Source organism: Schistocerca gregaria, chromosome 1 (assembly GCF_023897955.1).
Source record: "Schistocerca gregaria isolate iqSchGreg1 chromosome 1, iqSchGreg1.2, whole genome shotgun sequence".
NCBI lineage: Eukaryota > Metazoa > Arthropoda > Insecta > Orthoptera > Acrididae > Schistocerca > Schistocerca gregaria.
The window spans coordinates 997,450,766-997,477,482 of NC_064920.1; the positions used below are offsets into that span (position 1 = coordinate 997,450,766).

Sequence of the window (26,717 nt, forward strand, 5' to 3'; positions counted from 1 at the left end):
CGCCGTCGCCACAACGCCCTGGGGCCGTTCCACTTCAGCTTCCTTGCCTGTTGTGATGCTGTCAACCTCTTTTTGCACCACCTGTAATGTCTGGGATTGGAGGTTGGTCGGAGCCATTCCATCGTCAGTGGGGTCCGAAGGCACCTCAATCAACTGCGGCGTCGGTTCGATAGTGCGTTCCGACCTCGGCGTCACCTCAACGCGAAGCGCCGCCACGTAAGTTATCGGTAGTGACGTTGGTGTAGTCGGATTCTGGAGGTCTCAGCTGGGGAGTTGCACGAGTCTCCTCTGCATACACGTAGATCGAAGATGTTCTTCACCACCACACCCGGAGCATGTCCGGGGCTGTCCATCATAGATGACAATAGCTCGACAGCCGCCGATGTTTATGTGCGATGGTACATGTTTCGTAAGGGCAATTCGCACCTGTCGGACACCATTGAGCACTTGATACGTGCTAAAACTTGCCCAACGTTCGGCCGTATGACTGATAACTTTGCCATATGGCTGGAGCGATTCAGTGACCAATGATTCTGGTACCTCGAAAGGCAGCTCGAAGACTCGAATCGTACTCACGCCCAGGCCCGAATGAGCGACTAAAACTTCGCCAATATGACCATCGGAGTGTCGGAACTGGAATCCTCGTTTGGCGGCTTCAATGATCCTATCGCATGCTGCGTCGTCAATCATCTTTACGTAAAGAGTGCTGCTCACGATTGATAAATGAATTCCAATAATTTCCGTGTAATTAAGTTGCACTTCGTCCCTCAAGAAACGTTCGATTTCGAAAGCCTTCGGTCGTGCATACTCGTTACAGAACGTGAACTGTATCGTGGTTTTTCGGAAATTATGTGCCATGGCGTTCGATTCAAACAGTAACACACGCGAGTGACGACGGTGTAAACACCGCTTCTTCCGCGAACGTTCGCAGCCGGGACGTAAACAAGTCCGAGCTGCTCCGCAGCTAAAGGCGGACTGTGTGGCAGACGCTCTATCCATCTGAGCCACCGAGGACACAGAGGATAGAGCGACTGCAGGGATTTCTCTGTGGCACGCTTCCCGCGAAACCCACGTTCTCAGCATATTGTTCCGCACTACATTCGTAGTGCCCCCGCCCATTATACTCATTACTCGCGGCGTGTTGCCGATCCGATTCCCGTAAGAGTTCGGGCACTGTTTGTGCATTCGCACAGAAGAAGAAGATGGTCAAGTGGCCGGTGAGCCTTATATATATATACTAAGACGGTATCTGTTCTTTCGGACATGTCCAATGTAATAAAAAAAACGGAGTGGAAGGATCAACAAACGAACTTTAATGGACGTCATGTGACGTACGCAACCACTAAACACGACGATCAGCAACAAAAAAAAGGATGGATAGTGCGTCTGTCATGTAAGCAGGAGATCCCGGGGTTCGAGTCCCGGTCGGGGCACACATTTTCATCTGTCCCCGTTGACGTATGTCAACGCCTGTAAGCAGCTAAGGGTGTTCATTTCATTGTAATTTCATTCCAACTTTCCAATACTCTCGTTATAGAAGGCAGCCGCCAGTGCTTTCAGCCAATTCTCTACGCTGGCGTACAGCTCGTTGGGTGTGCCAAAATGTTGTCTTCATAGCCAGCGGTTCATGTGAGCAGAGATGAAACTCATAGGCTGCCACTTACGGGCTGTATTGTGGGCAGTCAAACATTTCCAATTGAAAACGATGCAGGAGCATCTTCATTGCCCGTGCAGAATGCGGCTGAGAATCGTTTTGAAGAAGAAGCCGCACGACAGTTATGTAATGTTGGCTGAATAGCTTAATACGAAATTTCTCACCAGGCCATCGTACTTGGTGGGAGCCACTATTGTTATAGGTACCTTTATGTGCTGCCTGTGTGCTCAGAACTAAAAAGACCGACGTAACACGATCGACGGACATACTAGAGACACTGCCCAACACACCTGCGCAAAACTTCATCGGATTTTCCGTGTGGTTTCCATTTCGCGGCCGATCGTTCCGTACTTTCCGAATAACCCTCGTACTTCTCAGTATTTCCTGATGCGCAATAACACTGATCATGTAGGGTGAGACTGAGAGGATGTACAATAATATTAAAAATACTGTGAAATATATTGCGTTGTCTTGACATATTGTATCGTCTGTGAGAAGTATTGAGATTATCTTCCACAATCTCTCATGTGCTACGGTGAACAAGCAGGTTAGATTAGTTTAGGTTTGTTGTTTGTGGAAAGAGCATTAGTATTAGAGTTCATCGAAATGTATAAATTGTTGCCGGCATTGTGGGATTTAAAGGCAGATCAGTACAAAAACAGAAAGTTAAGAATGATACACGTACTTGTCCATAAGTATGTCTCAAATATTGCAAGGTGAAATCGCAATTGTAAATATCAAGACTTCGAAACAATTGCCAGTAGCAAGGTATCGTAGCGTAATGGAAAAGTACCGACTTGCTAGAACCGCATTTATTATTGTATTTCTTTATTTTTTTCTTGTCGATGGAGATATGGACTTCCATTTATCTAATGAGGGGTGGAGGGCAAGTGCCTATGCATGAGGACGCCAATTATGGGGAGAAACATTTCCAGTAGTGTATGAAATGTTGGATTATCAGCACACAAGTTACGATATTTTTTTTTCAACCTCAGTTCTCTCACAAAAGTTTCATGAATGATATTTTACGTTCCTTGAACAGTTATTTTTCCTCCTTTTTTTCCTGCTTGCGACAAAGTAGAGCAATTATCACAGAAGCAGGGTCTTTATCATTCAACATTCCGAACCAAAGTGTTATTGCACAATAATACTGAAAGTGTAACTGATCAATCCATGGAAAACATCGATAATATTGCACAATATTCTAGTGCAATATTATTAACGTTGCTGACAGTGAAATGCTGAGCTCGTACATGGGATATCTACTAGCACCAGTTGTTGCACTCTCTAGTCCTGAGTCTGGATCAACAACAAAACGCAATCACAGGCTCGACGCGTCCTTACCGCCCGACACATTTATACATTCGATGCATTATCTGCAGGACGGAGGATGCTAATAACAATGCACGTCCACAGAAATATTGCTCAAGAGGAATAAAATGAGTTAGTGCTCTTTGTCCTCTCGCCAAGTACTCCATATGTGCATATAATCGGGAAGTTCAAATGGTATTTCAAGTGACGATTATGACGCTGATAGACAAAACTTCATAGGACAACATGAAATGGTGTAGCTATCGAAGATCTTGGAGAGTAAGGTGTTGGTTAATAAAATGTGACTCTTCACCAGGAAAGATATTTATTTATGTACACAGATCAGTGTCATTACTGAACTAATATATTTTCTTGTTTAGCATAACTTTAGCAAATACGACAAGTGCGGGAGCTTCAATAAGTTCAGCACAATCCGTCAGTATAAAGTTATAATTAGTATAAAAATTGATCACAAAAATATAAAATTGTTTGACTTTAAGCTGTCCAGTAACTATGCTCCCGCCAGTATTGGATAAACACATCTGCACTAGAACAGAGGAAATAATTTTGATTACACAAATTATACACCAATAAAACCGACGTAAGACAAAGTTTGACCTTCGCTCAGATCAGGCGGTGAGTTATAACTACAGAATACTACAAATAATAGTCACAAATAAAAACATTTACATGTGTAATTCAAGATATAAGATCCCACTGACTGCTGCGACACCTTTGGGCACAAATATTAACTTGAGCCAGATACCCACAACAAATGTTCAAGGACTGGTGGCCAACCTAGTAATGGCTATTCACTTTACCATTAAACTTGTAATTAACTTTCCAATTAAAATAAAAAATGTTAAGCTAATGAGTAACGATATCAATAAATTGAAACCAAAAGCGCCAGCTGCCTCCCACTAACATAATATTTTTATCTAACCCAGCACAAGTAATCCCAATTGAGAAAAGTGTGTAAAATACAACCAGATAAGATTCTTAGCAACAAATACTTGCTCTCTGGACAGTCTGATTAAAATTATAGGAATACGATACAAAGTAGAATGCCCGAATGGGCTTAGTTAAAATAACAAAATTTGGCTTGTTTGCACGCTAACGCCAACTCACAATCTTGGTAAATTATTCGCAATACACGAGAACAAATGCCGCTGAGGCACATAAGCATAAGTTCAAATCAGTTTCACGAACGTAGCTACCGGTAAATATTTCTTAGCAAATGGAATAAGTGAAGCATAGAGTACCGGCACCTGACAGCAGAAAATGAGATGCCCATCAAACACATCCACATGTCTCCACAGCTTCGCCCTGCCCGTGTATCCGCAGGGAACAAAAAAGCAGGGTCGCATTAAGTTCGTCATGCGATTCGAGCGTCGTGTTTCCCATCAACGCCCGCTTGGCAACGTAGATATCCGTTCGAAATACGGCCCGATTCTGGCACGTGCTTCTGGCCTTCCACGCCCACATAACAGCTGCTCGATGACCTTCCTCCATTCAGCAGTGAGCAAGAACTGAAAGCGAGCCGCCTCTCAGGGGCGTGAAGTCATCGTGCCGTATGGCGCACGTGTCACCTGGTGGTAGAGAGGTCACATTCTCCTTTCGATTAGACTCGAAGGCGCGTACCGCTCACACTGAAACACGCAGATTCATAATTTGTCCATATTTTTTTCTCTTACGCACCATTTTTGAGATATGCGGCATCTACTATTTACACTTGAGTAGCACTGCACAAACATTAACAAGATGCAAGATGTACTGGATGATTATACACACATAAAAAAACGTTTTGCTTTACCCCGGTTCCCAGAACCTCTGAAGATAGACGTTGACTGCGAATATTGTACCAAAGACACAGTCCCTTTGACTGTTCAGAGATATCACTAAACCCGCCCAAAGATGTAAACAACCATGCATGAGCACCGTCTATTAGGCGGAGGAGGTCCATAGGCGATCACTTCCAGTCATTCCATCAGGAAGTAGGTACAAGGCTCATGTTGTCTGTAGTTCAACCATGCCTAGACGATCAATACCCGGGTTCGATCGTGTCCACATTGTTACTTTGTGCCAGGAAGGACTCTCAACAAGGGGAGCGTCCAGGCATCTCGGAGTGAACCAAAGCGATGTTGTTCGGACATGGAGGAGATACAGAGAGACAGGAACTGTCGATGACATGCCTCGCTCAGGCCGCCCAAGGACTACTACTGCAGTGGATGACCGCTACCTACGGATTATGGCTCGGAGGAACCCTGACAGCAACGCCATCATGTTGAATAATGCTTTCCTTGCGCCTACAGGACGTCGTCTTACGACTCAAACTGTACTGTGCGCAATAGGCTGCTTGATGCGCAATTTCACTTCCGACGTCCATGACAAGGCCCATCTTTGCAACCACGACACCATGCAGTGCGGTGCAGATGGGCCCAACAGCATGCCGAATGGAATGCTCAGGATTGGCATCACGTTATCTTCACCGGCGAATGTCGCATATTACTTCAACCAGACAATCGTAGGAGACCTGTTTGGAGGCAACTTGGTAGGGCTAAACGACTTAGTCACACTTTCCAGCGAGTGAAGCAATGTGGAGGTTCCCTCATGTTTTGGGGTGGCATTATGTGAGGCCCACGTACGTGGCTTACATGGCTTCTGGTGGTCATGGAAGGCATCGTAACGGCGGTACGATACGTGAATGCCATCCTCCAGCCGACAGTGCAACCATATCGGCATGATATTGGCGAGGCATTCGTCTTCATGGATGACAATTCGCGCCCCCATCGTGATCATCTCGTGAATGACTTCCTTCAGGTTAACGACATCACTCGACTAGAGTGGCCAGCATGTTCTCCAAACATGAACGCTATCGAAGCTGCCTAGAATGGATTGAAAAGGGCTGTTTATGGACGACGTGACCCATCAACCACTCTGAAGGATCTAGGCCATGTCGCCGTTGAGGAGTGGGACAATCTGGACCAACCGTGCCTTTATGAACTTGTAACCTTCCAGTATATAAAAATTTCCAGTACAAAATTGACTCAGAATTGAAACTGATAAATTTTGGACGTAAGCAGCGCTACTTCATGGTCCTGTGAAATGAAACTGAAAAGTTCTTACCTTAAAATGGTGTCGCCGGATAACGCTGTCTATATTTCTGCTCCTAAATGGCACAGCTTAGCGCATTGCTGGCCCTATCTACTACTACTGAACAACATTTGTCTGAGATTTGCATTATTAGAAAAGAAACTGACTTTGCTTGTTGACACAGCTGCATAGCTGGACCTCTGATTATTAAACAATACATGACTATGATCTCGGAAAATTTGTAAATTATTTAAATTCAAGTAAATGACTGGTAAAAATTATGGTCTGAGGAACCTTATTATTGAAGACATTTCTGCAAACCATTACATAAAAAACTGAACATTAAAAGTGTGACTTCATTAGTGCTGACAAATCACAAAAACATTGAAACAAATTCGTATTAACATCTCAGACAACAAGTTTAAGTACACGCACGGCGATTAAGAATAATAAAGTTTTCTTTACCCTACATGGCAATGAACTGCGCTGCACCAGCGGCTACTGCTATTGCTCTGACATGGCTAGCAACTGTACTGTAGCGGTGAGCTACTACGACTTCTCCGTAACAGCGAGCTATTGCGACTGCTCCATAGCAACGAACTATAGCGACTGCTGTGTAGGAGCGAGCGGTTATTACTGCTACCGACACTGCTCTGACCTGCGATTCTATTGCAGTAGAGATGTTTTATATCGCAGGCAGCGCGTGAGCAATTTATCGAAATTACATTTACTCCAGTAGGGTAGTGAACAGTAAACCTCTTAGATAATGAACCAATTACAAACTTGTGGATAGTATGCAACCACGAATACAGGGATGCATCAATGCAAGAGGACGTGCTACAGAGTATTAGAGGTACCGGTGTTTATAACAATCTGGATCACCACCTTTGAAGGTCTCGCTGTGTGGTGGTACAAATGCAATGTGTGGTTTTCATGAGCAATACAAAGGGCGGAAATGATGTTTTTGTTGATCTCTATTGCAATCTCCTGCACAGGTTCCGGAAGTCTCGGAACCAAGGTGATGCAAAACTTTCTTTGATGTGTGTAATTAATCTGCAGCTGCTAACAGAGGTCCAGTGTAGGTTGTAATTATCGTTTGACAGTGAAATTTGGCAGCGAAACTCGTCTAATGTGTTAATTCGAAACCGAATTCCGCTGGAAAAAATTATTTCCAATTGTGATCCCCAGATGCAAATCTGGCGCTGTGAATGCAAGAAAGACGTAAATAAGTGTGTGCAAATGTAATGGATTAAGTAGGGACGTAAGCAGAACAGGTCAAACAAGTGAGAAAGATATAATATTGATTTTATTATTAACCGCCACTTACACAATTTGCTCAACAAGGGCACTTGAGACGTCGAAGAGATGCTGTGCAGAGCAAAATTTGCAGCTGGTGTTAAAATCTAAGAGGTTTTTCCATCATAAATTGGTTCCACATTAACGCATTAGCATACACTGTGATGACCCATATTCGTTGCATAGCGATATGCACATATACAGATGGCGGTAGTGTCGTGTACGCAAGGTAGAAAAGGGCAGTGCATTGGCGGAGCTGTCATTTGTACTCAGGTGATTCGTGTGCAAAGGCTTTCGGCGTGATTGTGGTCGCAAGACGGGGAATAGCAGACTTCGAACGCGTAATGATAGCTGAAGATAAACGTATGGGACATTCCATTTCGGAAATCGTTAGAGATTTTAATATTTCGACCTACAAGGTTAAGGATATGTCGAGAATAGAACATTTCAGTCATTAGCTCTCACCATTGACAATGCATTGGCCGATAGCCTTCATGTAACGTCCGAGAGCAGAGGCGTTTGCGTAGTCACTGCTAGCAGACAAGCTACACTGTATGGAATAACCGCAATACTGGCGTTGATGGACGCATCCCTGGGCGTTAATGGGCCATGGCAACAGTCAACGACGTAGACCCTTTGCTAACTGCACGAGATCACCCGCAGCGCCTCTCCTGGGCTCGTGAACATATCGGTTGGCATCTAGAAGACTTGAAAACCATGGCCTGGTCAGATGAGGTATTATTTCAGTTAATAAGAGCTGATGGTAGGGCTCGAATGTGGCGCAGACTCCACAATTCCATCGACCTACGTTGTCAACAAGATACTGTACAAGATGATGGTGGCTACATAATGGTATGGGCTCAGTTTACATGGAATGGACTGGGTCCCATCGTCCAACTGAAACGATCATTAACTGGGGTTTCGTTCGACTACACGGAGACCATTTGCAGACATCTACATCTACATCTACATGACTACTCTGCAATTCACATTTAAGTGCTTGGCAGAGGGTTCATCGAACCACAATCATACTATCTCTCTACTCTTCCACTCCCGAACAGCGAGCGGGAAAGACGAACACCTAAACCTTTCTGTTCGAGCTCTGATTTCGCTTATTTTATTTTGATGATCATTCCTACCTATGTAGGTTGGGCTCAACAAAATATTTTCGCATTCGGAAGAGAAAGTTGGTGACTGAAATTTCGTAAAAAGGTCTCGCCGCGACGAAAAACGTCTATGCTGTAATGACTTCCATCCCAACTCGTGTATCATATCTGCCACACTCTCTCCCCTATAACGCGATAATACAAAACGAGCTGCCCTTTTTTGCACCCTTTCGATGTCCTCCGTCAATCCCACCTGGTAAGGATCCCACACCGCGCAGCAATATTCTAACAGAGGACGAACGAGTGTAGTGTAAGCTGTCTCTTTAGTGGACTTGTTGCATCTTCTAAGTGTACTGCCAATGAAACGCAACCTTTGGCTCGCCTTCCCGACAATGTTATCTATGTGGTCCTTCCAACTGAAGTTGTTCGTAATTTTAACACCCAGGTATTTAGTTGAATTGACAGCCTTGAGAATTGCACTATTTATCGAGTAATCGAATTCCAACGGATTTCTTTTGGAACTCATGTGGATCATCTCACATTTTTCGTTATTTAGCGTCAACTGCCACCTGACACACCATACAGCAATCTTTTCTAAATCGCTTTGCAACTGATACTGGTCTTCGGATGACCTTACTAGACGGTAAATTACAGCATCATCTGCGAACAGTCTAAGAGAACTGCTCAGATTGTCACCCAGATCATTTATATAGATCAGGAACAGTAGCGGTCCCAGGACGCTTCCCTGGGGAACACCTGATATTACTTCAGTTTTACTCGATGATTTGCCGTCTATTACTACGAACTGCGACCTTCCTGACAGGAAATCACGAATCCAGTCGCACAACTGAGACGATACCCCATAGCTCCGCAGCTTTATTAGAAGTCGCTTATGAGGAACGGTGTCAAAAGCTTTCCGGAAATCTAGAAATACGGAATCAACTTGAGATCCCCTGTCGATAGCGGCCATTACTTCGTGCGAATAAAGAGCTAGCTGCGTTGCACAAGAGCGATGTTTTCTGAAGCCATGCTGATTACGTGTCAATAGATCGTTCCCTTCGAGGTGATTCATAATATTTGAATACAGTATATGCTCCAAAACCCTACTGCAAACCGACGTCAATGATATAGGTCTGTAGTTAAATGGATTACTCCTACTACCCTTCTTGAACACTGGTGCGACCTGCGCAATTTTCCAATCTGTAGGTACAGATGTATCGGTGAGCGAGCGGTTGTGAGCCGGCAGGAATGGCCGAGCGGTTCTAGGCACTACAGTCCGGAACCGCGCGACCGCTACGGTCGCAGTTTCGAATCCTGCCTCGGTTATGGATGTGTGTGACGTTCTTAGGTTAGGTTTAAGTAGTTCTACGTCTAGGGGACTGATGACCTCAGATGTTAAGTCTCACAGTGCTTAGAGCCATTCAGCCGTTAGGAAATACACTACTGGCCATTAAAATTTCTACACCAAAAAGAAATGCAGATGATAAACGGGTATTCATTGGACAAATATATTATACTAGAACTGACATGTGATTACATTTTCACGCAATTTGGGTGCATAGATCCTGAGAAATCAGTACTCAGAACAACCGCCTCTGGCCATAATAACAGCCTTGATACGCCTAGGCATTGAGTCAAACAGAGCTTGGATGGCGTGTACAGGTACAGCTGCCAATGCAGCTTCAACACGATACCACAGTTCATCAAGAGTAGTGACTGGCGTATTGTGACGCGCCAGTTGCTTGGCCACCATTGACCAGACGTTTTCAGTTGGTGAGAGATCTGAAAAATGTGCTGGCCAGGGCAGTAGTCGAACATTTTCTGTATCCAGAAAGGCCCGTACAGTACCTGCAACATGCGGTCGTGCATTATCCTGCTTACTTTACTTTTCCCTGTCCATATCAAATTTTATTTTTCCAGTAGTTAGACACCGCTACGGCTTTGTCGTTGGCTTGTAGCAGGTCACTAAAATTTCAGGGGCCCGGCAATAGTCGGCACATGAGCAGATGTGCCTCGTCTTGTACCTCTCCGCATCCGCAAAGAACGCCGTCATAGTTAGTCAGTCCCCACTTGCACATATTAGTCTTGCACAGCCTATTTAGTGTTCTCCACACTGTATAGGGAAGTTTGTTTCCATGTGCCATTTGTTCTTTTGGTATTATCTGCAGTGCGGTTTGTTCTTTCCCCCATTTACGGACTCTATTATCTTCCTGTGAACAGCCAAGGATCTTGGTTCTTGCAATAAAACTATTTCTAGACTTAAGCCTTCGAGCCTCAGTGACATTCCCATTCAGTGGGTGTCGAGAGTCTGTTTCTTTCTTTGTTCTCTCAGCGTCTGCTGCCAACTGCCTTCTGATCTTGGATGGGGCAATTCCAGCAAGTAGGTACAAATTACCCGTTGGTGTGGGTCTGAGACAGCCTTAACAATTCGCATTGTCTCATTTACACTTACATCAACCTGTTTAGCATGTGCAGATGCTTCCCATACTGGCGCTGCATAGTCTGCTGCACAAACACACAGAGCAAGTGCTGATGTTCTCAGTACTGATGGTTGAGCTCCCCATTCATAGTTTGTCAGCCTGCGGATGATGTTATTCCTGGAGCAGATTTTAGCCTTGGTGTTTTGGCAATGCTGTTTGAAGGAAAGCGTTCTGTCAAGTACAACCCCAAGGTATTTAGGTGTTGGACAGTGCTTTAGCTTCTTACCTTGCCATGTAACGTCAAGCTCAACTCCACATCTCTACTGCGCAGCTGGAAAGCACATACTTGGGTTTTGTCAGGGTTTGGCTTCAGGTGATTGGCGTCGTAGTATTGATCCAGTTCTTCAAGCGCTCTAGAGAGATTTCCAGATGTTGTATCAAAATTGGACCCCTGGACCACCACAGCTGTATCATCAGCATATACGAACAGTCTTGCATCTTCAGGTATAGGTTGGTCATTAGTGTACACATTGTAAAGGATGGGAGAAAGAACACTTCCTTGTGGTAAGCCATTCTTCTGTAGTCGCCATCTACTGTTCTTACCATTATCCTGCTGAAATGTAGGGTTTCGCAGGGATCGAACGAAGGTTAGAGCCGCGGGTCTTAACACATCTGAAATGTAACGTCCAATGTTCAAAGTGCCGTCAATGGGAACAAGAGGTGACCGAGACGTGTAACCAATGGCACCCCATACCATTACGCTGGGTGATACGCCAGTATGGCGATGACGAATACACGCTTCCAATGTGCGTTCACCGCGATGTCGCCAAACACGGATGCGACTATCATGATGCTCTAAACAGAACCTGGATTCATGCGAAAAAATGAAGTTTTGCCATTCGTGCACCCAGGTTCGTCGTTGAGTACACCATCGCAGGCGCTCCTGTCTGTGATGCAGCGTCATGGGTAACCGCAGCCATGGTCTCCAAGCTGATAGTTTATGCTGCTGCAAACGTCGTAGAACTGTTCGTGCAGATGGTTGTTGTCTTGCAAACGTCCCCATCTGTTGACGTGGCTGCACGATCTGTTACAGCCATGCGGATAAGAAGGCTGTCATCTCGACTGCTAGTGATACGAGGCCGTTGGGACCCAACACGGCGTTCCGTATTACCCTCCTGAACCCATCGATTCCATATTCTGCTAACAGTCATTAGATCTCGACCAACGCGAGCAGCTGTGTCGCGATACGATAAACCGCAATCGCGACGTTTATCAAAGTCGGAAACGCGATGGTACGCATTTCTCCTCCTTACACGAGGCATCACAACAACGTTTCACCAGGCAACGCCGGTCAACTGCTGTTTGTGTATGAGAAATCAGTTGGAAACTTTCCTCACGTCAGCACGTTGTAGGTGTCGCCACTGGCGCCAACCTTGTATGAATGCTCTGAAAAGCCAATCATTTGCATATCACAGGATCTTCTTCCTGTCGGTTAAATTTCTCGTCTGTAGCACGTCATATGCGTTGTGTAGCAATTTTAATGGCCAGTAGTGTACATTAAACGTATTCACAATTTCGAATAAGGACAACCATCAGTTGTAGGAATGGAATGATGACAATGGATATTTCTGCCGGATATGGACTCGAAGCCGGATTTCCCTCTTATCGCGAGCGGTCACCTTACCATTGGTTATCCGTGAACGACTGACGGGCAAACGCAAACTCCCACATGTCGTCAACGACTTGTCTACGATTTGTAATCGTACGTCCGTTATGTATATTCCCGCATAGGTCAGTCTCTGTACATATAAGTCGCTTCCCCTGTATCGGTAGATAAATACGATACAGCGGTACTTGCGTTATTCTGATTCGGATGCAAAGTTGCATTGGACATGCATGTAGCTCATGGTAGTCCTCCTTCGCAACTGCGAACTCAGTTAATGTGCTTCCTAACGGCTGTAGTCGTCACCGTACCTGTTCCTTTGGACATGCATGCATGTCGAAAGGATCCTTGCATGGTAATGACAAGAACACAGTCACTGCAATCTTGCATTTGTCTGCCGATACCGGGCAAGTGACATTTCATGTAGAACGTCTGACCTGTGTGGGAATATATAATATTGCATATTTATATATTAAATATATAATATTGTTTAACTGTATAATAATGTATAATATAATAATATATATGTAATATATGTATATATATATTTATAATATAATGATAATAATTGAATAATAATATGTAACGCACACCAAGTTTCAGCCACATTGGTCTATTTCTTTGTGTTTGGCATTCGTGTGAATCAAGGAAGTCGAGTTATTGTCAAAAAATGGACGAACAAGAATTTCGTGTGGTGAGTAAGCATTACTTTATGAATTGCAAAACGCCCCAGGGGATCAAAGAGAACTTGATAAACATTACGGTGACTCTGCACCTTCGATTAGAACAATTTAAAGTGGTTTCAAAATTTTCTGAGTTGCCGTATGGGCACAAGTGATGCTGAACGTCCTGGACGCCCTATGGAGGTTGCGACTCCAGAAATCATTGATAAAATCCATAGTATGGTGATGGATGACAGAAGATTTAAGGTGCGTGAGGTTGCTAGCGCTGTGGGCATCTCGAATGAACGGGTACATACTATTTTGCCTAAACATTTGAACATGAGAAAGCTATCCGCAAGATGGGGTCCGCGATTGCTCACGATTGACCAAAAACACAATCGTGAGAAGTGTTGCAAGGATGGTTTGCAGCTGTTCAGGAAGAATCCGCAGGATTTTAAGCGTCGTTTCGTCACTGTGGATGAAACATGTTAACAACGGGCTACCAAGGAAGAATCTGCTCAAAAAAGGCGGAAAGGTTATGGCGACTGTATTTTGAGATTCGCAAGGGAAAATCCTCATCGAATATCTGGAAAAGGGTAAAACTATTACAGGAGAATGTTATTCATCGTTATTGGACCACCTGAAAACCGAGCTGCAAAAAAAGTCTTTTTCCATTACGATAATGCACCATCATAGACCTCAGCAGTTGTGGTCGCAAAATTAATGAAATAGGATTCCAACTCGTTTCACATCCCTCCTATTCTCCAGGCTTGGCTCCCTTGGACTACTATTTGTTCCTCAATTTGAAGAAATGGCTGTCAGGACTTTTATGCAATTGAGGAGGTGACTGCAGCAACTAATAGCTATTTTACACCCTTGGAGAATTCCTATTATTCGGAAGGGATCAATAAATTAGAACAGCGTTGAACGAAGTGTACAAGTATAAAAGGAGACTATGTCGAAAAATAAAAAAAGGTTTCCCCCAAACTCGTAAACAGTTTTTATTTTTGCACGGACTTCTCAGACACCCCTCGTATATGATGTATTCACAAACATGGCTTTAAACTTAACACTGTTGCGATATGGATACAGTACCACGACGCTAAGGAAATTCAGGACACAGTGTTCCACTTACTGTTCTGAAGACACGCGGCTGACTACACAGCCGATCATCAAGCCACCATGGAGGTTAGAGGTGGCTACTTTAACCAGGCCGCCTGTTGTCGGAGCTTCCGACAGCCGCTGGACGGCCCCAATCATCATCAGACCGCCACGTGTTTGTCGAGATCCAGAGTTCGGGTAGCCGTGCCGTTCCGATGCCAAACCGCAGTTCTCGCCGGTAGACTGCTTTCTGTGCCAATCACATTCACCCCGGCCTGCAGGAATGCAGCCATTGTACCAGCTGTCCGACAGCGGCGCCTGATCAGCGACCCAGCAGCGTGCTAACCTCTAGGGACGTCCGCCGCCGCTACACCAATACGAATGCACGTGGGTCGATGTCATACTACACCAGTAGACAGGTCTGCGCACCTGTATCTGATCTTGCTGATGAACAAAAAATTTTCATGAACTCTACCTGTTGCAGCCACTCTCACCTCCGACGCATTCCGGCAACTCCTGCCAGCCCACCGAATCCAGAACACCCAGTTGGGAAACCCGAATACCATCCTGACATCACGTAAGAATGGCTCATCTACCACCCACTGCACAGGTCAAAAAATCCGGCGCTCTGCAGATCACATAGAAAACAGATATATACTCATATACAACATAACTTCTTAATTTAAGGCGTATTTGGTTTGAATTTCTTGACTGTAGACTTATGTTTGTGCTGATCTTTTGTCATATCGTGTTCAAGCGTCCAACAGTGATCAGCCATAGTCTTTGCACTACATCTAACCTGACAGCATAGGTCCATTATCGAGATGTCCTGATAAAAACATTCACTTTGTTTGCTGCTGACTGAACTTGTATTCCTTGGGGAGAGGTCAGTATGTGAATCCAAGAGACAAATTTTAAGTAGCACCTTGCAGTACTACAGTCTGTACACTTTCATTCAGGGTGAACTTGTGTGAATAGCTTTGGATTACTTTGGCGGGGGAGATGTGGAATGTCTATACTGTTGGCTTCGTCGTTTGCCCTCGGTCTGTCGGAATGTTGTTAGACAGAATCATCCTGTTGCCCAATAGCGCCCGTCCACACATTGCCAATCGGACGAAGGCTAGGCTTCAGCGATTCGGCTGGGAGACACTGGAACATCCTTCGCACAACCCGGATCTTTCACTGTGTGAATTTCGGAAGACAAGATTTACATATGGTAAAGCAGATGCTGCGAACACAATACTAGATAATCAATGTATGGAGCATAGAAGAAGGCGCGCAAAGATTGGAGGTGAGGAACATTATAGGACAAAGGTAGCAGAAAATAAAGAGAGGAGGTGGATCAATACTTGGGGAACTTCATAATTTTTCAGATGAAATGAAGCCTGCTGAAAGGGAGGATATGGTGCAAGAAGTAGACAGGAAAGATTCAAGACCTACTTCAAAATTTAAAAAGGGCTATGCGACATCTCGAAAGGATGAGATGCCCAGGTATTGAAAAAATTGCGGAACTCGTACAGAGCAAGATCTATACATCTTGGAATAAAATTTATGAAACTGGGAAAAAATCCTTCAGATTTTGGAAATAATATGTTTATTATTTTTGCGAACAAAGCAAAAGCGGTGAGATGTGAAAACAGCCGCACAATGACTAATGTATTAGGTTAGTGCGGGAGTTCGTAGCGTTCGGTTGCGAGGGGTTTATTTATCGGTTGCCATTTTTTATTTGTAGTTCACTGCTAATATTTCAGTTTACATATTGTCATTTTGTCATGTGGAGGTAATGAGTGGATCTGTGGACCCTAGAATATGGAGTGCCTAGTAGAGAAATCGAAACATTTCCGTCATACCGGTATTTTTCTGTTTGAATTCGGTTGAGGGGTGACAGCAGCGGAGGCCACCAGAGACATCTGCCCATGTCTGGGGATAGTGCCACTGGATAGAACACAGCAAGAAAATGGTTTTCTCGTTTTAAGGAGGATTATTTTGAAGTTAGTGACTCTCCGCATTCTGGAGGACATTCGGGGATTGATGAAGATCCTTTAATCACATTAATCCACAATGATTCACGTCTGTATACTCGAGAATAGGCAAATGTAATGACCTGTGATCGTTTCAATACTGTGCTACATTTTCATACGATGTGAAATGTTAAAACATCGGGTGTAAGGGGACCGCGCTTCAAGCGAGAATCACAGAAACAAGCTGGTGGCCATATTTACATCTTTGCGTGCTCATCATCATTTAACTCGCGAACAATACCGTTTATTCATATCCTATATCGTTACTGGTGACCAGAAATGGTGTCTCTATGTGAACGTAAGGGAAAGAAAGGGATAGTTGATCTAAATGCCTTTGAGCACTATGGGACGTAACATTTGAGGTCATCAGTCCTCTAAAACTAAGAACTACTCAAACCTAACTAACCTAAGGACATCACACACATCCATGCCCGAGGCAGGATTCGAATCTGCGACCGTAGCGGTCACGCGGTTCCAGACTGGAGCGCCTAAAACCGCTCGGTCACAGCGGCCGGTTTGGTTGATCCGAAACAAAGCACGAACTCATCGTACAAAGACCGGCGCGCACCCACAAAAGATAATGTTATGCATCTGATGGAAAAGTGACGGTGTTGTGTACTATGAATTACTTCCCCAAGGCGTAACCATCAATGCTGATATTTATTGTCAACAACTGAGATGTCCTGCAGACCCAATCCAAGAACAACGACCAGGAAGAATATGTGTAGTGATGGTACTGAACTATTACGCAGCCGGCCGCGGTTGTCTCGCGGTTCTAGGCGCGCAGTCCGGAACCGTGCGACTGCCACGGTCGCAGGTTCGAATCCTGCCTCGGGCATGGGTGTGTGTGATGTCCTTAGGTTAGTTAGGTTTAAGTAGTTCTAAGTTCTAGGGGACTGATGACCACAGCTGTTGAGTCCCATAGTGATCAGAGCCATTTGAACCATTTTGAACTATTACGCCGGCCCGCATTCTGGTAGACTGACAGAAAGCAATTTACAGAACTTTGGTTAGGAAGTAATTCCGCACCAACCTTATTCACCTGATATTACGCTCTCAGAAATTCATCTATTCTGTTCTCTGTCGAACATGATTCGACGAGTTCTTCGCTTCAAAACCACGTGATCTCTGCAATCGCGGTATCGAAAAGTTACTCCAGCCTTGGCAGACTTGTAAATAGGGAAGAAGAATACATTACTGATGACTAAAGTCTCTCTTATGTCTATCTGTTGGGTTTATTACACTTATGATAAAACGCTAGGAACTTACGCACCAATCCAATATTACTTGCATCGAAATGAGTCATGAGAGCTTTTTTGAAGAAGGGGAAAATAAAATGAGGGCTAGCAGAGGTAAGCTCGACTTTTATAAGGACACAGGAAGCTATTTTAGGACTGTATTTAATAATAGAGGGATGGTGTAGGGAAAACAAGAAAACATACATATATTCTGTAGATGAGGACAACGCTGTTGACAATGTGGCAGTGTGCCGTCACACAAAGGGACAGAAGGGTAACTTGGGAAATACACTCTTTAAGAATTGAATAAATTTTTCAGATCCTTCTTACTGAGCAAGCTGGATTCCGAGCTGCTGTGAGCAAGTCTTATCTTTAACAACATTGAAGCAGGATATCAAACGAAGCAGAAAATATCAATTGCTTTCGTTGCAGCATACGAAACAGTTTGGAGACATGACGATGACGAAGTGCCGTACTCCGTGACAGAGCGTAGGGGAGTGATGCGGGAGACCCGCAGCGCCGTACTAGGCAAGGTCCTAGTGGAGGTGGTTTGCCATTGCCTTCCTCCGACCGTAATGGGGATGAATGATGATGATGATGAAGACGACACAACAACACCCAGTCATCTCGAGGCAGGTGAAAATCCATGACCCCGAAGGGAATCGAACCCAGGACCCCGTGCTCGTAAAGCGAGATCGCTACCGTGAGACGACGAGCTGCGGACTTGGAGACATGGACTGCTTTATAAATCATTGAGGCTTTTCCCATGTAAACGGACAATAAAACCAATTGCCATCATGATAAATGGATGGACATTTACTGTAACTACATAAAAAGACACCAGGTTCCCAAAGGCATTGAAAAATGGCTTACCACGAGCAACTGTCTTGCTCGTCTCTTGTTTGATTTACATATATCTGAGATCCCTCCAAAACAGTCTCGAAAGTTTCGCTATACAGGCGACTGGGCAATAGCTACCCAACACAAAACTTTTGAAACAGCTGAAGAAATCCAAACTACTGATCTAGACGTCTTAAGTCATTATTTCCGTAAATGGAGGTTACAGGCAAGCTCAAATCAGAAGTTTCATCTGTCGAATAGATTGATACACAGAGCCCTCGATGTCTATCTTGAAGGGGACAAACTTCATCATAATATGCATCCAAAATACCTGGGGATCACATTAGAGAGGACATTTTATTTTAAGAAGCACTTGAAGCCACCATCTCCGAAACCCAAAATCAAAATCAACATTCTCTATAAAATCTGCAGCACTGGTTGGGGACCACCAGAAGTCACTCTCCGTGTATCAGCACTCAGTTTGGTATATGCAACAGCAGAGTAGTGTTTGCCTGTCTGGTTTAATAGTCCACACGTAAAAAAACTTAAATGTACAATTTAACGAGGCCATTCACATTATTAGAGGGTCAATACGATCTACTCCCACATATTGGCTACTTATCTTGAACTACATTCCAGACGGAAGAGCGCTCTACCGCATGAATACCGAAATAACACCGACCTTCCAACAATGGACGAGTACTCCCTGCGCAGCAAAAACGATTAAGATCAAAACATCCCACACTCATCAGAGCCAGGTCTCTCATGGCAACTGAATTCAATACCACCGATGAACGAAAACGCTGCTGTCAACAAAACTGTTCACCACAGTGCCTGAAGCTACCTTGCATCCAGAAGAAAGCCCCTGGATTCGACCAGCCTTGGGCAATTTGGACTACCTAGAAGCGCTTCTGAACGTGCCATGAACGATGTGCAGACACACTCTACAAGTGCGACAAATCTTCATCATCATCGTACGGCTGTGGCACGGAACGACAGACAGTTGCTCATATTGTATCAACATGTTCTACACGTACCTACAAGAGTCCTTTCGAAGATTTCTTCACAGCGCCGAGTGATGTTATAAAATACATAAAAGACCTTGATTCCCATTTATAGCTTTTGTCATTTGTGTTGTTTTATGCTGGAGAGCTGTGCTTAAACATTGACGTGTAGTAGTTTTGGAATCTTTGTACATGTATTGCCATATGATAAATAAATAAATAATACTGTATGGCAGGTAAAATAGAGAGATACGAAGGAAAGGGGGAAAAATAGGTAAGAAGGAAGATGCAAGTGCTCAAGTGTTATTGTAATATATTACAGCTACTAACACTCAGAAATATAAATCTCTAAAGCAGAAAAAAATTCGTGAATGCTATGTTCGCAGTAGAGCTTTTTATGGCTGCAAAATATGAATATCTAGGATGACAGAAATGGAACTATTAGACGTCTTAGCAATGCACGTCTTAGAAACGTTGTATCGGAGGAGATAGTTGAAGACTAGATGAAATAATTAAGTAAGGGGTGCTCCAGAAAACTGTAGCTGAAGGGTAGGAGCTAGGAAACAGTCATAGGAGTAGGTTCAGATATAAATGCTTTTGGTAGATGGTTTGCGTTGCAGGGCGTAACATTTATGATGTAATGGTTCAAACGGCTCTATGCACTATGGGACTTAACTTATTAGGTCATCAGTTCCTAGAACTTAGAACTACTTAAACCTAACTAACCTAAGGACGTCACACACATCCATGCCCGAGGCACGTTTCGAACGTGTGACCGTAGCAGCAGCGCAGTTACAGACTGAAGCGCCTAGAACCACTCCATTACAGCGGGGCTATGTTGAAATGAAGACATCTAGCACGTGAGTAGAGAACTGCATCATACGAAGCTTAGCATTGATAACCGAAATAACAAATCGCTAAAATGTGATAAGACAATGCTTTTAAGTTTAAGTTAATGAGTTAACAACTAGTAGTGGTTATTATTTTTGATCATAAATGAATGATCCTGTTATCTATGAGAATGTATGACAAAAGGGTTATGGTATTCAGTGTAGCAGCATCGGCCTAGGGCAGACCGCCGCAACCAGCAAGGGTAAGCAGGCCTCCCACCTACGTAATTCTGCAGCTGGGTGCTGAAGTAATGCTGGCGTAGCGTTCTGAAATCCACCGTCAAAGGTTGACTGGATCGCTACATGCACATGCAGGATAATACACGGTTTGAGGCTACCTCTCACCATAGCACACTTGGCCGGAACGACTATAAACCTTTCCTGCTCAGTCTTTCCTTGAATTTTGACTGGATTTGTCACTGCACGAATCATCGGTCGAATGCGTGGCCTAACAGCTGCAGTATCATCGAGCAGCATCACCAATTATGCGAAGCCTTCACCTAGCTCTGGTGGTTTCGGGCTTTTGAGCTGGAACCGCCAAGGCGAGACCTCTTATTGGGTGCCATCGGCTGACGCTTCAGCAAGTCTCCGAGAGTCTTGCAGTCAACTCGGGGTGTCTGTAGGTCACTGCCAGCTGCCGTAGGCCGCAGGCCAGTGTACACCTGTCCAGCCGTAAGCTTGCTCCACTGTAGAGCTTTCACCTGCCTCGCTTCAGCAAGGCCGCCGTCGCCGTCAGCCGCTGTTGTTCAGCCACAGCATTCCACTTCAAGGGACATCTGCTGACTGTCCACTAGCCATGGTCGGCTCCAGGGATTCAGGAATCGACTTCCTGTGTGGAAGCATCGATTAATAAAGAACGTTGTTGTTGAGTGAGCATTCTCGAGTCAACACTCCCCTCGTACTGGAATATCACTTCCCACAGCTCGTCATACACACCACTTTGGAGACAGGAGTGGAAACTTGCAACACTGGTGTCAGTGCAGTGTTCGTAGCATAATTCGGCTATGACACCAAATAGGTGAAACGCCTGGTTAGATACGCAGGACAGAGCAGGTAGTTGGAATTGTGGAAAGGGGCCAAAAGTGAGCGGCTGTCAGTTACATTCGAGCACATATAACTTTATTTAGTTGCCAAAAACATTACAGCGCAAATTTCCGACCTTAACTATCTACTGAGTATGTCACACAATCTTATGGCTTAAGGGCACATCCCCCAGGCTGTGGCTAAGCCATGTCTCCACAGTATCCTTTCTTTCAGGAGTGCTAGTTCTGCATGTTTCGCAGAAGAGCTTCTGTAAAGTTAGGAAGGTAGGAGACGGATACTGGCAGAAGTGAAGCTGTGAGTACCGGGGGTGAGTCGTGCTTCTGTAGCTCAGTTGGTAGAGCACTTGCCCGCGAAAGGCAAAGGTCCCGAGTTCGAGTCTCGGTCGGGCACACAGTTTTAATCTGCCAGGAAGTTTCACCATATTTTTGTTTAATAACTAGCACATAATGATAATTTCAATGCAAATGAAACTGGAGGCATAACCGCGCGTTTAAACAGAGCCAACTTAAGTCAGATAGCAACTCAAGGTCGACTAAGACTACCAATAGATATTTTATAATATATCGATAATTTTACAATAAACCCCCCGTACGTTGCAAGGTACTCAACGACCGTCCAGCAAACGTTGATGCGCCTGTTTCATGCCCTCCTGCTGACTAATCTCCATCGGCGATGAATGCTGGAATTTGCACGTTAGTACCGCAGTTCGACGTCCAACGAGTGGCGACAGAAGGCCTTTTCAAGTGAATTAAGTGTTATGCTCCGTCAAACAGGCATCCGTTGGCGTGTACTGCGTGAAACATCAGGAAGCAAACGCCCAGCAACAATCGAAGAAGCGTTGTGGTCTGGGGAACGTTTCCGTGGCATTCCCTGGCAATCTCGTCAGTCTGGAAGGCACAATGGGTCAAAACAGGTATCCATCTATCACTCGGGATCATGTACACCCGTAGATGCTGTTTGTTTTCGCTTGCACGACGGCGTCTACCGACAGGATAATGCAACGTGTCACACAACTCGCAGCGTAGATATGTGGTTCGAAGTGGACCAGGATGAGTTTACCGTACTTCCATGGCCGCCGAATTGCCTGGATTTAAACCCAATCTAAAATCTGTAAGACATCCTCGATCAACTTGTTCTCGCCGTGGATCCTCAATCGTGAAACCAAGCGCAGCGCGCCATAGCACTGCAGTCTTCGTGGCTCCACATCCCAGACGGTACTTTCCAGAATCTTAAAAAATGGTTCTGAGCACTATGGGACTTAACATCTGAGGTCATCATTCCCCTATAACTTAGAACCACTTAAACCTAACTAACCTAAGGACATCACACACACATCCATGCCCGTAGCAGGATTCGAACCTGTCCAGAATCTCACACTGACTCTCTTTCTACACGTCTAGAGTGGTCCACGCTGCAAAAGATCGTTATTTAGTCTTTTGACAATTGGTCACGCCAATGTTACTCAACAGTGTATATTACAGGGGGCTACTCCGGAAGTGTCACATGACGTGGATTTCAAAGATTTTTTCTAGGAAGCTAGTTGCGAAAGATATTGTATTCCTAGATCCCAATACATACCTAGAAGGGACACTACTGAATGCGCTACTCTACAATACAAGGTATGTCGATGCCCCAATTGCTGATAACATTATCAAAATTAATGTTTTTTCTGATACCCAAACGAATAAAAGCATTTAGAAATTACCTTGTGTGTTTCACTGAATTTATCCTTAAACATCTTCGGTGCTTTCTTATACTGGTCTTGAGTTACACATGTGCTTGCTTTTTTCAGTACCGTGCTCCCGCCTGCTGTGTCGCAATATTACACTTGCCTTAGCTCAGAACACAGGATTTATTAAATTTATTTCCGACACCGTCCCTCACAGCTAGCAAATATAAACTAGGTCAGTTTTGGATCCTTTAAGCTCCATCAGTAATTCCTTACTCTTCACGGGACATGTCTTACAAATTGTTGCGACCCTCATCCTGTCGAAAGAACTAAAACACAGTAGACTGTACGTACACTAATGGCATCACCTTCCGAAAAACGAACTTTGCGTGTGTGAATTTTCTTGAACAAAAACCATTATTTATTTTACATAACGCAACCTTCTTAAACTAAGGGTCTTAGAACGAATGTATTGCCTCGTCATCGCTAACCCTTGTATTGTAGTACATTTGTCAAGCAAAAGCGACGTAACGACAACAGCATGCCTATTTAAAGAGCCTGAAGTCCAACAGCTAGTGTAACATACCCACCAAAACATCGCTGATGTAACATCCTTGAGAAATTCAAAGACAGTGCTGTAAATAAATAGTCGATTAATGGACCTTGCCAGACCAGGACAAAATTTACGACTGTGTGCGTCTCTTCCAGTGTGTCTTTATTTTCCGACACGATAAATGTTGAAAAGGAATGTAATTCCGATACTTGTCCTCCTGTGAACAACAAAACGACGCAACTAAAGTGGAACTAATGTCGTCTTTTTAAAGTGAAATATGTTATGAAATTTTGGGGCAGATTAAAACTGCGTGCACGACCGAGACTCAAACTCTGGACCTTTGCCTTTCGAGCACTTCCCTGCGAAAGGCAAAGGTCTCGAGTTCAAGTCTCGGTCGTGAACACAGTTTTTATCTGCCAGGAAGTTTCATATCAGCGCACATTCCGCTGCAGAGTGAAAACCTCATAGTGGAATATGTTATTCTGTGAATTCTTTCATAGGTGATTAGCGGCAACTTAATACAATTGAAACCCTAAGTTAGCCATAGGAATGTGAACGAAGTGGAACGAAAAAATTTATCTAACGTGTCAACTGCAGGGCGTAATGTGAAACTTAACTGCCAGGTTGCAGTACCATTTAAGCAACGGGAAGCATTTTACTGTTACCTGCATATCATTCAGTATGCAGGTAAACGTTACTATGCGGGGGAGAACTAAAAAACCCGGAATTTTTGTTATTTTGCTTTATTATTGATCTCTACGTTCACAATACTTCAGTCCGTTTCAAAGTATTGTCCATGCGCATTAATACACTTGCCCCAGTGCTTGTGCCACTGCTGAAAACAGTTCTGGAAGTCTTGAGGCAGGACATTGTTCGAAGCCGTTAGCGTATTTTCTTTGACGTCATCAACATCACTGAATCGCTTTCCTTTCACAGTTTGTTTCACCCGTAGAAACTAAATCAGACAGAGCCATATCGTGTGAGTAGGGTGGTGATGCACAAGCACCAGGTTCTTTTTTTTCATGAACTGTGGAACTCTCAGAGTTCTGTGGGCTGGAGCACTGTTGTGGTGGTCATTTTCGTCGCACTCTCTCTCCTAATATTCGTAATATATCCCAATAATAATGTTTGTTGACTGTCTGTATTGGGGAAACGAACTTCTAGTAAACAATGCCACTGACATCCAAAAAACCAATCAGCAATGTGGAAACTCACGTTGGATCGCACTTGACATTCTTTCTTGGGTTGTGGTGACGTTTGACTTTTCCTCTAGGACGGTGCTTGCTTGGGTTCTGGATCGTACCCATAGCAACAACTTTCATCCCCAGTCACGATTATTTTAAGAAAATGTGCATCGGTCTGCACTTCACTCTTGAGGTCGCGACAAACATTCAGGCGGATATCTCTTTGGTCACCTATGAGCAAGCTAGGAACAAATTTTGCAGACACTCCTCTCAAGCGCAAATCTACGCTTGAAAGTCAGTGGAACGTGCTCTATGACACTTCCGTTCCCTCAGAAATTTGGTCAGTGGTCCTTCGACGATCTTCATCAATTGCAAATTTGATTGTGGCATTGTTTTCGTCATTTCTCTCTGTCAAAGGACGACCGGGGTATGGCATGTCTTCAGTTGCAATGTTTCAAGATTTGAAACGAGAAAACCATTCCTAGACATGTGATACTCCCAAAGCATTATTAAAGGCTTGCCGAAGCTTCCCAGTAGTCACATGACACAAAACAAAATTTCACACAAGAGCATCACAAACCAGTAACGTCAGCTTGCTGAGTGACATGGGAGACCCCGAACTGACAACATGTAACAGTTCCATTCCGGTTATTTTTGGATCCCCCCTGGTAAGTTGTACATACGGTTTTATGTCTGGATCTCAACCTTCGGTTCCGGACAAGAGTTTTAGGATGTTTCCTTTCGATGGATTTCCCTTCGATCCAAGCTTCCTTGAGACCAAATTTGGAGTGTCGTGCTTTCACATGCTGTGATCTGATGGCTGAGAAGAATCTTCAGTTATAGAAGCTGGTCCTTCATACTAGAGTTAGAGAATGTAATATGGCAATATATTTGACTGTTCCTGCCCGTATAGACTATTTTGTCATCTTGATACCGCTGCAACTCGGAATATGTTATCATTTCTTAGGTGGGGAAGGCAACTGGAGGCAGTTTCTGACGCTGCCGAACATTCTGAAAGAGTTCAGCCCTCGGCTTGTGGGCTTCTCGTTGAACGACTCGTCGGGCCACGAGAAGGCGTCGCAGTTCAACGTGGCCGAGATATACGCCATGAGCCGGGACCTTCCGTGGCAGGCGCAGCTGCTCGTACGGCGCATGCGCGCACACCCCGATGTCGACATTCAGCGGCACTGGAAGGTACTTCTCATTGTTCTCTATTTACATGAACATCACATTTTTAATCGTCATCTTATTTGTGTAACAAAACTAGACAAAGAATTCTTTAGTCGCTTCTCGCTACATTGGGCTTAATACACTACTGGCCATTAAAATTGCTACACCAAGCAGAAATGCAGATGATAAACGGGTATTAATTGGACAAATGTATTATGTTAGAACTGACATGTGATTACATTTCCTCGCAATTTGGGTGCTTAGATCCCGAGAAATCAGTACCCAGAACAACCACCTTTGGCCGTAATAACGGCCTTGATTCACCTGGACATTGAGTCAAACAGAGCTTGGATGGCGTGTATAGGTACAGCAGCCCATGCAGCTTCAAAACGATATCACAGTTCATCAAGAGTTGTGACTGGCGTATTGTGACTAGCCAGTTGCTCGGCCACCATTGACCAGACGTTTTCGGTTGGTGAGAGATCTGGAGAAAGTGCTGGCCAGGGCAGCACTCGAACATTTTCTGTATCCAGAAAGGCCCGAACAGGACCTGTAACATGCTTTCGTGCATTATCCTGCTGAAATGTAGGGTTTCGCAGGGATCGAATGAAGGGTAGAGCCAAGAGTCGTAACAAATCTGAAATGTAATGTCCAATGTTCAAAGTGCCGTCAATGCGAACAAGAGGTGACCGAGACGTGTAACCAATGGCACCCCATACCATGAGGCCGGGTGATACGCCAGTATGGCGATGACGAATACACGCTTCCAATGTGCGTTCACCACGATGTCGCCAAACA

At 44.4% G+C, this 26,717-nt stretch overlaps 1 protein-coding gene across 1 annotated transcript in view; it reads left to right on the forward strand.

The window, feature by feature from the left end:
- Window positions 1–26,717, forward strand: part of LOC126312017 (phospholipase B1, membrane-associated-like) — a 135,589-nt gene that overhangs the window by 34,338 nt on the left and 74,534 nt on the right. The window contains exon 3 of the mRNA XM_049992238.1: window positions 25,717–25,943. Coding sequence (XP_049848195.1) covers window positions 25,717–25,943 — 227 coding nt within the window. The remainder of the gene's footprint in view (window positions 1–25,716; window positions 25,944–26,717) is intronic.